We start from the raw sequence: 15,421 nt of genomic DNA on the forward strand, positions 1-15,421 counted from the left end.
GATAACGTTTCAACTTCATGTTCTCTCTGCACTGTGAATGACAAATATGCTTTGAAGTGCATTTTCATCCTCTCTACCACTACCTTTTGCACGCTAATGAATATTAATAAAAATAGAACCACACTCACTTTTGGCTTTAATAGGATGTTCTGTCATCTCTTTAATTTTTCTGTGTCTTGAATTTCCTATTTTTAAAAGTTTTATTTTGTTTGTAGTGCCAGGCCCTATACCTGCCAAGTCGGTGAAAGGAACTCCTTTTGAAGATAAGATCTTCCTCAACTGGAAGGAACCTGTGGATCCAAATGGCATCATTACTCAGTATGAGGTAATCATTAAACAGCTAACAAGCATGGAATAGGGCTAGGAAAGTACAGCAGGCGGGGTGGCTGACAGTGGGTGTTTATACTCTGTAGGGAGCTATTCAGTTATGTGCTGCTTTCATTTACAGAATACTGGATTTTGTGTAGTGATTAGATATTCAAAAATCATAATTATGGGGCATATGTTGTTGACTGTCTGGCCCTGTCAAGTGGCTTTGGCGTGTGAGTATAACAATATTACAATCCACGTGGGAAGTGCTAGTTTGAAAAATCTTATATCATTGCTATACACCCTCCCAAAGCCATGACAGTCACGATCTGTGAAATCATCTTTGCTGGAAAAGAAGGTTACACGAAAAGTAAGATGGCTATTGAATTTGGAACAGTGGTTTTTAGCTTTTTTAGGTCATTAGATATCACCCTTCAAGGAAACCTCCTTGTATATTCTATTTAAAGTGTATTTAATATATGAGCCTTCTGGGGACCTTCACAGGAGGTTGTCAGGAAACACAAGCTGATTTGAGGAAGAAACTCCATCCTCTCCAGCACTCCTTTTTTAAAGGAACAGAGGATATAATTTTGTGCACGAGAAAATTATAAGAGGAAGGCAAACCAACTAACCGAACAAACAAACTTAAATCTGTTTGTTTATCTATTTAATGCTAACAAAATTCTTTAAATGTGTGGGTTAACCCTGTTGGGCAGCTCAGCCCCACTCAGCCACTCGCTCACTCCACTGTGGGTTGAGGGCAGAATCAGAAGGGCAAAAGTGCGAGCTTTTGTGTTTTAATCACAAATCCAAACAAGCTGCTATGAAGAAAATTAACTCCATCCCAGTCAAAACCAGTATTTTAGGATATCATTGCTGGCTCTAAATATATTAGCTTGGTTTGGGCAGTATTTAAATATGATTATTAGAAGGGGAAAGGGAAATGTATTATAGGAAGTGAAAAAATAAAGGGTTTTGGTGGAGATGGGGAGGATGGTGGAGTTGCCCTAACTTAAATGTAACAGTGAAACTTTCCATACATGAACTAAAATCACAAAGAAAGAGAGATGAAGGGCACCTGCATAGGCTTTCAGGTGAACCAGACTACAATAATACATATCAGGTCCTCATGGTATCCCCAAGATAGCTGGGTAGCTAGATGAGCATGTGTCTTTTGTTTCCTTTCCAGCCAAGATAATTTAATCCCCTTGTGCCAAAAACTGTGACAATTGTTACAAAAATAATTGTTTTCACAGGTCAGCTACAGCAGTATACGGTCGTTTGATCCTGCAGTTCCAGTCGCAGGACCTCCGCAAACCGTGTCAAAGCTGTGGAACAGCACGCATCATGTCTTCTCACACTTGCATCCTGGTACTACCTACCAATTCTTTATACGTGCAAGCACCATCAAAGGGTTTGGACCAGCAACCACAATCAATGTAACAACCAACATCTCAGGTAAAACCAAAACAAAGTGTGTGTGAATGTTCACTGGTTTTATAAGGTTTTGGGGGATGTTTTTAGTAAGTCTTGAAAAATCAGAAAATGTGAAAGAAAACCCCTAAAAAATCTTATCATATTGTGAAACTATATTACTGAAAATGTTTTTGAGCATGTTTGCCAAACAGTAGCATGAGTTCAGGGACAAATCCTTGGTGAGGTGGAAATTGCACACCTGTAGTTGTCAACTGTTTGATTTTGTGTGATCTTGTATTTTCATCTAAAGATTTTGAAGTGCTGTATAAACCTTAACTAATTAAGCCTTTCAGCACTCTGTAGGTCACTAAGTACTGTATTTGTTTTGCAGATTGGTGAAGTCAGATGCAGGAAATTAACTGACTTACTCAAGGTGACACCACTTAGCAGCACACAGCTATAACAAAATTGAGGCAGTTGGGAGGAAGTGTGAATTTCTTTTGCCAGATTCGTATAGGTCTTCTTCCTCATGCCTTTATTCACTTACTGCAATGCACCAAGATTGACACTATTCCTCTTAATAATACACTGCAAACTCTAGAAGAAAGTAATGTCAAATGGAATGCTTTAGTATTTTTATTTTTTAAAATTTCAGTATGCTCAAAAAATAAGGTAGTAGCTTGTGCAGTTGATAGCAGAAGATAAGTCAATGCTTTATCTAGAGAGACGGTTGATTTTATGACATGGCAATTTCAGAGCTTGGCAAAGATCAAAGTAGTCAGTCATTTAGAAAGGTAAACAGCACAAAGCACGCAATTTTCCTTATTATCTGCCATAATGAAACTTATATTGTCCTGTAAAGGGATATTTATAAAGTATTGGAATGTGCCTACTATTTCTATGGGACGCTATTCATTGTAGTCTTCTCACCCAGTTCCCGAAAACACACACATAAATCAAAATATGAGAAATTTCAAGGCAGAGCTCCTTGAATATAGCAAGTGAAATGCTTGTTGTTGTAGGTAATGGGAACAATTTATTGAATTCTATCCCTTGTACTCCTGTCCTGGTTTTGGCTGGGATAGACTTAATTTTCATACTCCAGCCCCTGCAAAAGAGTCCAACCAAACCACAGAAGGAAGCCCAAATGATGTGTTGTGTTCTGTCTATCTAGCTATTAGGTTGTTCTGAAGTCTAATATTTTTCTCAGGTTCTTTTAAAGTTCTTGTTTTTCTTCAAAACAAATTCCGGTTCTTAAATTTTCAGAAATAATGATGGTGTAATACTTGCATACTGGTCTTCTCTTTTTTTTTTCTTAGGAGGAAAAAAAAATAAATAAAAGGTGTAACTATGTAGTATCTTGCTAATATGTCTGTCCCCTAGATGTTTCAGTATTTTGAGAAATAAGCACCTCAACATGTTTGGATTATTTACAACTACAATGTGCATAGGCTTCTTCAGTTACTCCCTCTTTTTCCACTCAGAAATTTAGGGAATTTCATCCAGAATCCAGTCTACCACACTTTCTACACACAGTATGGGTCTCTTGTTTGGTGAAACATGGCTAATACTAGGAAAGGTTAAAGGCAGGCTGTGACACCCTTTGCATCTGAATTTCAGCCTGTTTTTTTTTTTTTTCATCTTGCCTTATGCTGAACTGTTGTCTAGTTTCATTCTGCATAACTGATACTTTTTTAAAGCAATATATATGTTTCAAGAAATGCTTAGTTTTATTTTAATGTGGAGTGAAATTATTCCTTTCAGCCATGCTTACAAGTGACTGCTGTGATCCTACTGAACATGGTGTAAATAATAATTTATAAATTAACATTAAATGAACGTTATTTCTATAAAATAATATTTCCTGAAATAAAAGCAATTTATATCTTCATCTAGAATCTGGGACTAATAAAGCAAGACTTTTAATCTTTCATTACTCTTCTGTCTATTGATATACTATCGTAAAATTATTATGACTTAAATGATTGACATCCTGCTAGGAAACAACTTTTTTTGTGAAAGTTCATTTTGAAATATACAGGCATCATTAACAATTTTGTAAAGGTAGAGCCACATATTTAAAAAACACATGCAGACAGTTTCCAAGCTTGTTAAAGATTAGTATTTAGTAGAAATCTGTTATTTTCTGAGTTGCAGAAAATCCATTTTCTTTCCTTGCACTAGAGCTGAAGTCAACAACAGTATTACCAGTGAGGACTGTGGCAACACATTAAAGTTGCATGGCTGAAGTGATCAACACCAGCCATCCAACCCACAACAAATATTGCTGCCACAAAGGCCTAGCAGACAGTCCATTAGAAAATCAGTTCCTGAACTGCTTTGAGTTTTGAATTTTATTTTGGCTTTTCTTAATACCCTGGGCTGAAACCTGCCATGGTTCAGAATGGCAGATGGCATCCTGACTGTCCATTGTTAGAAATAGAAGGAAAAAAGGGCATGGGAATAGACTCCCCCATCCAGTTCCAGTCCACAGGTGCATGTCTGTCCAGGCCCAGTTTTCCTGCACTATGGTTGGTATTGGTGTGGTCTCCCATGATGTTTAAGAGGAAATGTGCAAGGTTCTTAAATTGTTGCATGAGGGAGAAGAGAGGTGGTAGAGGCTGGGTCTTCAAGATGGTGACTATAGTTGTTTGTAAGGTAGAAGGAGTGAGGCCAAAGTGGGATTTTGCAGCAGTCACCTCCTCATTTCTGTCCTTGGATAAACCTGTTTAACTTGATAGGTATCATGATTTAAGGGGGAGCCATTAGGGATGGGGTTATCAATTGTTGGTGAAATGCCATTTATGCCTCTAGTGAAAGATTGTGCCTGACCAGAAGATCATTAAAAAAGACTCGCATAGCTGATGAAGATTGTGAATTTGTACTATATTGCAAACAGCTGCAATCTCATGAAAATTCAAAATGTTTTCATTGATTTGTTTCTCATTCTTTTCCTTTCCACTCAACATTAATCAGCTCCCACTTTACCGGACTATGAAGGAGTCGATGCATCTCTCAATGAAACTGCTACTACAATAACTGTGCTCTTGAGACCAGCACAGGCCAAAGGTGCACCCATCAGGTAAAAAAAAATATAGAAAAAAAAATTTTAACCAAGTTTTTTTCTTTAGTTTCTTATATGCTGTCTTACCTCTCATAAAGCTGTTCATCTCCAAGTCATGTTCATTTGACATTACTATTGTGTTTCTTAGCCAGACTGAGCTTGCTAATAGATCTGTAATTAATAAGAAAAAAAAAATTTTTTTTTTGGATTGTCATGACCTGAATCATCCAGCTGTCTGCACTGTTTGATTTAGGGTCCCCAGGACCACCTCTAGCTCCTATCGATTATCGTTTAATTTTGCTTTCTCTCAGTGTCTCTGAAATATGAGGTTGAAAGGTGTTTGTCAGAAAGTGGATTTGAAAATAACACTACCTCTCCAGTGCTTCAAATCAGCTATTCTGTAGCATATAGTGTAAGATTGGAAAATTGGAAGCTCTGAGGAAATGGGAGAATAATAGTGATGAATACAAACTATTTGACCTTTTTCCTCTCAGAGTGCTTCTTACTAGAAATCATGTAGCAAGCTATTAAATTTTATTTGGCGTGTCCCATAATCATATTAAAATGTTAACTTTGAGGGGTCTTTCCCTTTCTGCTCTCAATTGAGAGATAATTTAATTCTGTTTGCAAAGATTAGTCTACATCCTGTTCTTTACTTCTACTTGGTAGTGCTAAATTTTTGTGATATTATTTGATTCCATTTGTGTTTTACTGGTATGGCTGCATCAGCGAGATTCAGGGACAGGGTTGACTAATTGCGGGTTAATTAGCTACAGAGCATCAGAACCTTTTCATGCTCTTACTGTTGTAACATTTTAGAGAAATATGGGCTAATGTATTTCATTCTGTGATACATTAAGTTGGTTACTGTGGCTCAGCTGATGTTGAGTAATGTGTCTGAGCCCTAAAAGTAGAGGAAAATTAACTGTTTCTTAAGTCTGTTTCCATTAAGAGAAATGTATGTTTTACCTGGATGTTGTGGGGATGAGTCACATACCTATAAGCATTTTTAGATGCTTATCATACAGACATCCTTACAATTGATATGATCACAGTATTTATTTATATTCTGTCGTAGAAGATAATCCAGACTCATCCCCTTTATAGGAGATATTGTTATGTTATATTCATAAATAAAATTGTAACCCCGTACATCATTAGTTTCTGAAAGATTGCCCTGGAGCAAACCTAGAATTTTGGGGGGTTTGAAGAATGATAAGATGTGCAGGACTACATTCAGTACAGGACTTGTATTCCTAAAATAGGGTTTGTGTTGAATTGACACAGTAGAAATTCCATCTGTGATCAGATAATGCTCCCAACTTCTGCAGGTGCATGAACTCACTATGCGCCTGTATAGGTGCTTTTAAAGCCTTTCAGGTGTCCTGCTGCTGGCCATATCCAAAGCTGTCCCTGTTTGAGAAATCTGATGTCTATCTCTCATCTAATCCATGCCAAATCCTTTCAGCCCTATGCCTGGTCCCCCAAGGGGGCTGAGGCGAAGGCTCGCCCAGAGCACACCTGTCAGATGCCACTGGGATCTGCTGGCGCTGGTGCTCATCTTCTCTACAGCAGCTGGGCTGTAGCATGTTTGTGCAGACAGCAGCAGGCTCCCACCTTTGGTCCCGCCGCTCACCCTGAGCAGGGTCAGTCTCATATCCCAGGTTTTCTCTCCTGTGGGTTTTCTTTCGTTAACTGGTAGCATGATGGGATGTGGCTACAGGATTACTCGTACCTAGGTCAGGGAGCTCTGGTTTCTCGGCACTCTACTGGAAGGCGAGTGACTCACTGCAGAGTAAACCTGCAGCACACCACCTCACGTTTATTCTCTCAATTTCCCTTACAGTTCTGTGGCATGAGCTTGTCTCTGTGGCCTATGAACGCGGCAAAAAGGATCTATGTACTAAATGTTAAGAGATAGTTTGATAGGGATAGTTTGATAGAGCATTAGTAACTGTTGTTTGAATATGTTCTCAAAAAAAATAAGTCTTTCTTCCTGTCTCCCACCTTCCCTCTCCACTTTAATTGATTTCTAAAACCTCAGAGATTAAATTAAATTAAATTTCTAACATTAAGAGGCCAAGGAAGTAAGTCCTTCATCATAATCAGAGAGCTGGGCTTTATTCTTAAAACAAACCAGGTGTTTTATTCCTTGCTTGGAATGAGGAGAATTCTCCAGGGAAATGCAGAAGACATGGTCCCATTCCCTTTCCTGAAGTTATGTGTATTGCAGTCAGGTATTTTTCAGCAGCTTCTTAGTAGGGGAGATAAATGTAGCATACTGAAATTCTGAATTGATTCAATGCATTTCGCTAAACTTTATGATGCATTTTAGTGAAGCTTCACTCATCCACACTGTGGTTGTGTTTGTACTACAAGCTGGCTTACTGCCATGAGTGCTACTAGGTAGGTGGGAAAAAAACACATAGCCATGTCTGCAGCTGTGGTTGAGTAGAAGGGACTCAAATGTTGTTCTTTAGCCTGCTACTGAAGAATACAGTTGGCTTTTTGTAAAGGTTTGTTTGCATCCAGTCCTCTAATAATCCCTGGAGCTGCAGATGGTCAAAAGATCACTTTATTTAGTAGCAGTAGGTCCATGTTTTTAAAAAAAAAATAAAATAAATTAGAAAAGGGAAAAAAGGCTTAGTCTGATACTCTTTTGCTTTTACAAACAGAATTATACTATGGTCAGATTTTGTTGTACCTCAGCCTCTCCGTCAGCACAGCCCCCCAGGAAACTCAAGTGTAATCTATGTATGACTGTCAGTCATTTCTTTAAGACACTAGATGCCATAGTCATCACAGTTTAAACATGACTCTAATCATGGTAGATATATAATCTCTATCATTCTTTATGGCCTCCTGAAGTTTTAAACCAAATTAGAAACTAGAAATGCAAAGGGAGACAGGGCTGGATGGCTCAGGCTCACTGTGAATCGTGAATCATGTATCATTTCACCATCAGTCTCATGGATGAGATCCTAGTCAGTAGCATCAATGATGCTTCAGTGATTCATTTGAAGACAGAATTTGTCACTGTAGTTTTTCTGAAGGATCCTAACTCAGCACCAGCAAAACAATATTTTGTTTTCAAATTCTAGTGCAGGTGAGGATTACAAAGACTATGTATCAGAATCAGCATAGGGAACTTTTTAATTATGAATTTTATTTTATTTGATTGGTAAAGTGTTCTTCTTATACCTCCATATGCAAAATCAGATTGTTTTCATTTTACAAGAGGGCTACTTAAGTGGACCATGGCAGGGAGCAGCTAAAACTTAGTTGTGGGTCGGACTTGCAAGAGCTCAGGTTGTAACTTGGGCTGTCAGTCAGTCTGGCACCTGCCAAAGGAGAGGACACTGTGTCTCCACTAGATGTATGGAAGGAAATCTCTAGTTGATATTAAAGCCTAGTCAGAACAGGGCTAAAGTATGAACAATGTGTTTACCACTGCCGTACCTCTTTGGGAGCCTGAAGCTTTAGGGAGGGTTGAAAAGGACGATCTGTTGGCAGGGGCCTCCTTGGGCTGTTTGCAATCATCTTGGTCAGTATGGAGGTTCTGTGCAGGTTTCCTTAAGTAAAAGAAAAAGTTTTTTGACATAAAAAATAATTTCCTCATGCAAAATCTCAGCAGAAGAGCTCTTCACCTGTTATATCTTTAACACTTTCTCTGTGTACCTGGCTGTCTCAGACAGCTATTTAGCCTTTGTGATCCTGGCAGCTTATGTAGAAGCTTCTAAAGTTAGTATTACTCTTCAGAATAGCTCAGAATTTATTTTAGTCATCAGGGAGAAGGAATATTGTCATCTAGGTTTTTCACCCCTCCCTCTTTCTTTCTCTCTTTTATTCCTCATTTGCTATATGGGAAGACTGGAAAAAAATAGCTATTGTAGGAATTCCCTCAGCTCCATCCACAAGAAAGCTCTCTCAGTAATTGAATTCCCACTGCTGCATAGAAAATAGGTAGAAAAACATAAGATAATTGAAGCTAGGATTAGCAATACATAAAAATACAAAGATAAGCAGAGCACATAGCCTTTAAACTTTCACTTATAGCCTGATATCAGACGACATTTGCAGGCAGTGAACACCCTGCTTTTCAAGTTGCAAATTTAACTTTGGCTTCTTTCTTCTCGTCTTACACCAGAATGTCCTTTCGAAACATTACTCTGTGTGCAAAGAGTAACATTACTGCTTTGGATACGCTGTAGAGTTAGTAAATGGTTTTAAACAGATGGTATCACAAAGGGCCCAGAGGTAAATGACTGTATTCCTCCGTGTCTTGTTAGCCTATAATGTTGCATGAAAAATATTGCCAGATCCCCTTTCCAAAGAGGATAGGCACATCTTTTAGTTAAAAAAAACTTTGTGAAAATTAAAAAATAAAATACATTTTTTTTTAAAAAAAGCCTCATTGGAGATTTTAAAGACTTTCTGACATTTGCTGTTCTTTCTGTAACTAAAACTAATTGTATAAATGCAGTTGGTTGCAATGTGTACATCTGTTTCTTATTTTCCACACTTTGTAGCTTTTCAGATGTAGGGGTACAAAAACCATTATTTTTGAAAGTATATTTTATTTAAATGAGAGCTTACATTATGTAAATTATTTGGAAATTTTTCAGCATATACACATGTTATTATGATCTCATGCTTAAAATTTTGCTATACCTTTTATATCAGATTCAGAAATTACTGCGTGTTTTTAAAGAGTGCTATCAAAAGGAACTTACCTAATATTTAACTCAATGTTTAACTCTCATGCCCTTCATCTTTGATTTTTTGGTTTGTTTCAGTCTCCAAAGAGACTTGGCCCTTAAAAATGGTATGTGCCTTTTTAAAAAAAAAAAAAAAAAAAGAAAAAAAAGATACCTCATTTACCCCTTGTTCTATAAAATGGGAAATAAGGGGTTTAATTTGGAAACTGTGGTGGATCCTGGCTTCTGAGCTGTGTGACAAACTGGGCTGTGCCAGGGGATGGCTGCCTCTGTCCCATGCAGATGTTGCACTGTCCTTCTGCTCTCCCAGCTGGCTCTCCCCTCCTCAGTTGTCAGAGTGTCACAAATGACAAGTTTCCTGCTCTCCTGGCACTTGGGAGAGCAGAATTTGTGTCAGTCCAGTCCTTTGGCAGCTGACGAAAGACTGCAGAACGGAGGGAGCAGGGACGCAGTGTCTGTGTTCCCAGTACACTCCGGTTGGTTGGCTGCCCAGCTTGGTGCGCTGGGTCCAGGGCCAGGCCAGGCCAGGGAGGAGAGGAGCACCGGTGGCAATTTCTTCCCTCGGGACATTGTAAACAAAAATTATTTTTCATATTTTACATCCTGAGGAGTTTGTAAAATAGCGATGCTTTTACGGTTTTTTTTGATAGCACATTAATTTTGAAGCGTAAAGAAAGATTCTGGGTGTGCCGGGTCCTGTAGAAGTGATTTGTGCAGGCTGCATTAGCTAGACGTGGTTAATACACAGAGTTTACCACAGAAGGTGATTTGTTTATAAATCACCTTGGTTATAAGTTCAGTTCATAGACAGTTTATGAGAAACAGAGATCCCTGGAACTAAGCCATCATTTCTTTTGTTTATGTTCTTCTTTTTACCTAGAGGATGGTGACTTTTTATATTCCTCTTGGTCACTTTGAAAGGGAAGAGCTTTCCTCAATTTTTTAGGTGCTAGGAGAAGCAGATGCTAACTTCTTTCAGCCCAAGAAAGATGTAAAACTAATTTCTTATTTTTTTCCTTCTCTCTTTTCTTCCATTCCCCAGTATCATACTTAATCTCTGCCACTACAGTTATTGGGTTTTCTGGGCACTAGTAGCTGAGAAAATTGACAAAATAATTCAATGCTGCCCCGTAAGTTCTGAAATGAGGAGGACTGTCTTTGCCTTTGCCTTTCAGAGTCCCTGCAGCAATGCAGTGGCACTTCCAGAAAGAACTCTGTTCAATTTTACTTTTTCTGCTTAGAAATCTGTAAAAGAAAAACAAGACAGGCAATCCTGCCAGTTTAATTGATCAGCTTCAAGTCTTGTTTAAATTCATAGGCATATTTTCTTCCTAGTCTTTTGTAAGGTCCTCAAATGTATCTGCATATAAATGAGAAATTGCGTGTATGGATACACGTGTGTGTCTGTGTGCATATGCGTACGTATAGTTCCTAAACCCCAAAAAACTTATTTTTTTCTTTTATTTTTTTCTTATAAACTAAAGAGTTGCCTCCTGCTCTCAGTATGCAAGTTCTACACTTCTGCAGAGTAGAGGAAGCTGATAATGAGTTGGTAACATCCTACAGTTATGTAGTTCCCCTAAAGGAGAAAGAATTATAATTACCTGTTCTATTTTGAGCAGGTGATTTTGAAAAGTGACCAAGCCATGGGCCATTTCAAGAGAGGTATTGGGAGGTTGGGATGGCGTTTTAATAGGCCGAACGCCATCTGCTTTAGCAATTTGTAATGTTTCATCATTGACAACTGTAAAGGAATGAGACAGTCTATTTTGGTGGAACGGACAGATTTCTGTCCATCTGTGCTTGTATTACAGCATGTCACTTGTACTTTAGATCTCCATAGCTCCAAGCCAAGATAGAAGCCACAGCAAGGTCAAGAGGTAGAGAAGCCTGTCAGCACATTCTGTCTCTAACGATATGACAACTGCAAATTGGTGCTTCAAGCACAGCCTGGAGGCAGTCATTATGTTGGGCCTTGAAGCTGAGCTTTCTCTAATATAATTTCAAAGGAAAACGCTAACTTCAGATGTTTCCGATTAGCCAAGAGTATTGTAATTTAAAGTCAGATTAATTCCTGTGTTTCTTACAAAGAAAAAAAGCCTAAAAAAAAAGAAGCCCCAAAACAATGTCAGGAGGTTGTGCATAGATTTGTATTGTTGTTTTTTTCTGAAAACAATGGATGCTGCTTCTTTCTAGAGGCTGAATTAGATAACTTAGCTATATTTCAAGCCTGCCTTTCTTCTCTGCATCCATGCATCTGCTGTCTTTTCTTTTCTTTGTTTTCTTTTTAAGTTTACACAGAGCAAATGGGTTAATATTTTTAATCAGACTAGAGATTTGACCCTAGCAGGTGATCTTAGAGGTATGCTGGTCTTCCTCTTTTCACTAGTGCCTACCAGATCGTTGTTGAGGAGCTGCACCCACACCGAACAAAGCGAGAAACGGGTGCCATGGAGTGCTACCAAATCCCTGTCACATATCAGACTGCTCTTAGTGGAGGGTCACCGTATTACTTTGCTGCTGAGCTGCCTCCAGGAAACCTTCCAGAGCCGGCCCCCTTTACTGTGGGTGACAACAGGACTTACCAGGGTTTCTGGAACCCACCGCTGGCTCCTCGGAAAGGCTACAACATCTATTTCCAGGCCATGAGCAGTGTTGAGAAGGTAAGTACCAACCACACCTTTCTCCTGGAGGGAGTGAAAGACATAGCCATGGTGAAAATTAGGGGTTGGACATAGTAGGTGTTGGCGATGGCACTGCTTTGATGGCATGGCAGTGTGCCACTCATATTTCACACCGTCATTGTATCATAGTAGCTGCTACTAGATGAAAGTTTAATACATCTTGTAGTAATCATTTCAGTGCTGTGACTCTGCCTCCTCCGTAAATAACATCCACAGCCCTTTCCCCAGTTCTCAGTACTTGCATTCTTCAGAAGATTAAATACTGCAGGATAAACAGAAAGTGGGCTGCTCAGCAGGCTAATAAAATGTTACAAACTTCTGGGGACTCTCACACTGACCAGCAAATGAAAAACAAAAATTTGGCTGAGTAAAAGTAACCCCAGGCCCATGGTATGTTTTCAAGCCCCCTTCTGAAAAGGTCTGGTTGAGGATTACTCCACTGCTATGCAATAGTGAGAGTATGGCTGTCGCTCACCTTCGTTACCTCCTTGGTGTTTCATTTTTAACTCAAATCACTGAGTACTGCTGCTGTCTCTCTATGCATACGGAAGGGGGAAAGTGCCAGGGAGGGAGGATCCAGATGGGACAAGCAACTGTGGCTCTGCAATTGGGAGATCCCAATGCTGTCGCTCTTGAATGGTTTTTCCTCTCATAAAGGAAAAATGGGGGAGAAGGAGATGATTGTTGAGGAGGGAAAATGTAGTAGGCACAGAAGCTTCAGATATTTAAAAATTTATTTTTTTTTTAAATCTATCCATAAGAGTCTCCACAGGAAGTGTCCAGGCATGTCAGAAAGGAACGGCCTGATAGACAGATTGATAGCCACTGAGACTCAGCAGAGCCATCAGAAAGGAGCAGAAGCCTTGTTTACCCTCACATTTGGGTCTCTGCAGTGACTGAAAAAAAATCCTAGCTAACAGACAGCCTTGCATTGGAGCCTTTTGAAGAAAATCTCACCTTCAACTATGGTTATGAAAATTGCATATGCATCAAGTCAGAATAGGGACAGAGCAGGAGCTAATGAAACGTACTGGAGCTGCTTGAGAACTGGAGGCTTTTCCCGATGGAATTGACTGTTCTGTCTTTCTAGTTGTTATCTATAGATCTGTATGAAGCAGAAAAAGCAAAATAAAAGGTAATTGCTAGTCACTCATTCCTATTTTGCCTCACCTGCTATATATATTCCCTTTGCTTTTGTTGGCTTCTAGCTGACTAAATTGTAAGGAAGTTTGTTTCATTCATGAAGAAAGAAATGGGAGGGGAAAGTGAAACAAAAAACATTAAACACAAAACCAGAATTTTTTTTTTTTTTTGGCTTTTACATTTTGGCAGATAAGTAGAAGATGAGGGAGGAACATGTTATTTTTTACTTTAACTTGATCTCATTTTGAGAGAGTTTAAAATGGTTTTGTCTGGTATGATTTAAAACTTTAGATCACATTTCTGTTCCTAGGGGGATCTGGGAGGAGGTTTTGAGGGGATTGCACTGCATTCTGCCAGCTCAGAGATCTAGTGGTTGTAAGATAACCTCTGAGCTGCAGTATATTTAAGCAGGTGCTTTACTGTAAACCAGTGGGATCACCAAAATAGTCTAGGGGAAGTAAAGTGTGCTCAGAAAGACACGGGAGGGTTGGGATGAGGGTTACTCTGTGATCCTCACAGACATTCTGAACAAAAGTGGACAAGTAAGTCCAGTGACTGGGGAAAACGCTAATTAGGTAACATTATCTCAGTAAACTTTGTGGGGCTTTCATTTACATTGGAAATTCGTCTTTATTGTAATCTGTGTTCACGAAACAGTATCAACGTATTTTACCTGTTGCTTGGGAATCTTCAGGAGGAGGGAGATCCCAGGGGATGTATTTGAAGATAGAGTGCTGGGGGAGTGCAGGTCCAGAGAGAGCATATTTTATGGAATGAAACTGTCATTATTGTGTTTTCTAATTACATGCTAATATTGTTTACAGTGATCTAATACAGCAGCAGCTGCATCCTCTCACGCAACCTCATGCTATTTCAGTATATTTGCCTTTAAAATACCTGCACGTTGTACATAAAGATCAGAAAACCCATTTATGACTGACCCTCATCTGTTCAAGTTGTCCAAACTGTGGATAACCAAGTCATTTTTCTGTTCAATTTTTTTAATTGCTGACCAAACTTCTGAAGAGTTTGGGGAGAAGTAAAATACATAAAAATTATCTTTGCATGTTTAGCTTCTTTTGAAGCACATCACTGTCAAATCACTGCCTTTCCTGAGCAGATTATATAGGTTGTAGATTAACCATGTCATATGTGAAAGGATACCTGGGCTGCTTCTGTGCTCATTTCACACTCAGAAGCATGAGGGAGCCCATTGCTGACATGGTTCAGGTGACTGTTCAAGACCATCAGGATGCAGCAAGACAAGTTAGTTTAGACACAGTGCTGAACAAATGTACCTTCTTTGCTGCATGATGCTGTTCAAGATCAGTGCTGTCTCAGGATTCCTGTGCCATGAAATAAGCAGGAGCACCAGTCCTGCCCTTTTCTTCCACTGCGCCCTCTCGCTGTACTCTTATGGCATGATTTCCATTTGATTTGAATAATCTGAAATTTAGCAATATGTGGATTGTCCTGAACCTTTTCTCCTCATCATTATCCTGAATAGGACAGACCAATGTTTATGTTTCATCCAGCTTTTGTAAAGGCAAAATCACTCAGCCTCCTCCCCTGCTAAGCCCAGAGCCCTGAGCCACCTTTTTGGGTTACTTTAGCTGATCAGCAGATCTAGGACAAATTTATGGAGTGGGGAGGGCAAGAAAAAGCAACCTGATCTGACTTTTCTGTACTTTTCCCTCCTCAACAGGAAACCAAAACTCAGTGTGTTCGAATAGCTACAAAAGGTAAGAGGTTTGTCCCTCCAAGCAAAGGAGCTTTTTTTAATGAAATGTAGCGTTTCTGTTAAATATTTGAACCAAAGCCAGTGCTGTCCCTCCATTTTGAACCACTTGATTGTCTTAAAATGTAATGGGCTACTGCTTTTTAGTCTTTGGTATTGGAACAAGAGAGTACTGTTCTAGCAATACTCGGAATTTAGACAAAATAAGCACTCCTTCCCCCCCCACCTGTGGTTTTCAAGATCTGCTTTTAGGCTGCTGGAACATTGCAGGTGGCAGATAGCTGGACTGGAGGCTAGAAAGCACACTTGTTTAAACTGCCTGTTATGCTAACAGTTCTTTCCAAGCAGG

The 15,421-nt window shown here is 39.2% G+C and overlaps 1 protein-coding gene across 1 annotated transcript; it reads left to right on the forward strand.

Annotated features, from left to right (window-relative positions):
* Nucleotides 1–215: 215 nt before the first annotated feature.
* LOC104466399 (receptor-type tyrosine-protein phosphatase kappa-like) lies at nt 216–15,076 on the forward strand (the record flags this gene model as incomplete). Its single annotated transcript, XM_010079796.1, has 5 exons — nt 216–325; nt 1,566–1,767; nt 4,702–4,807; nt 11,897–12,170; nt 15,040–15,076. Coding segments are annotated over 5 exons (729 nt in total), but the record flags the coding sequence as incomplete, so codon positions are not given.
* Nucleotides 15,077–15,421: the final 345 nt, after the last annotated feature.

Source organism: Pterocles gutturalis, unplaced genomic scaffold (genome assembly GCF_000699245.1).
Source record: "Pterocles gutturalis isolate BGI_N339 unplaced genomic scaffold, ASM69924v1 scaffold25624, whole genome shotgun sequence".
Taxonomy (NCBI): Eukaryota; Metazoa; Chordata; class Aves; order Pterocliformes; family Pteroclidae; genus Pterocles; species Pterocles gutturalis.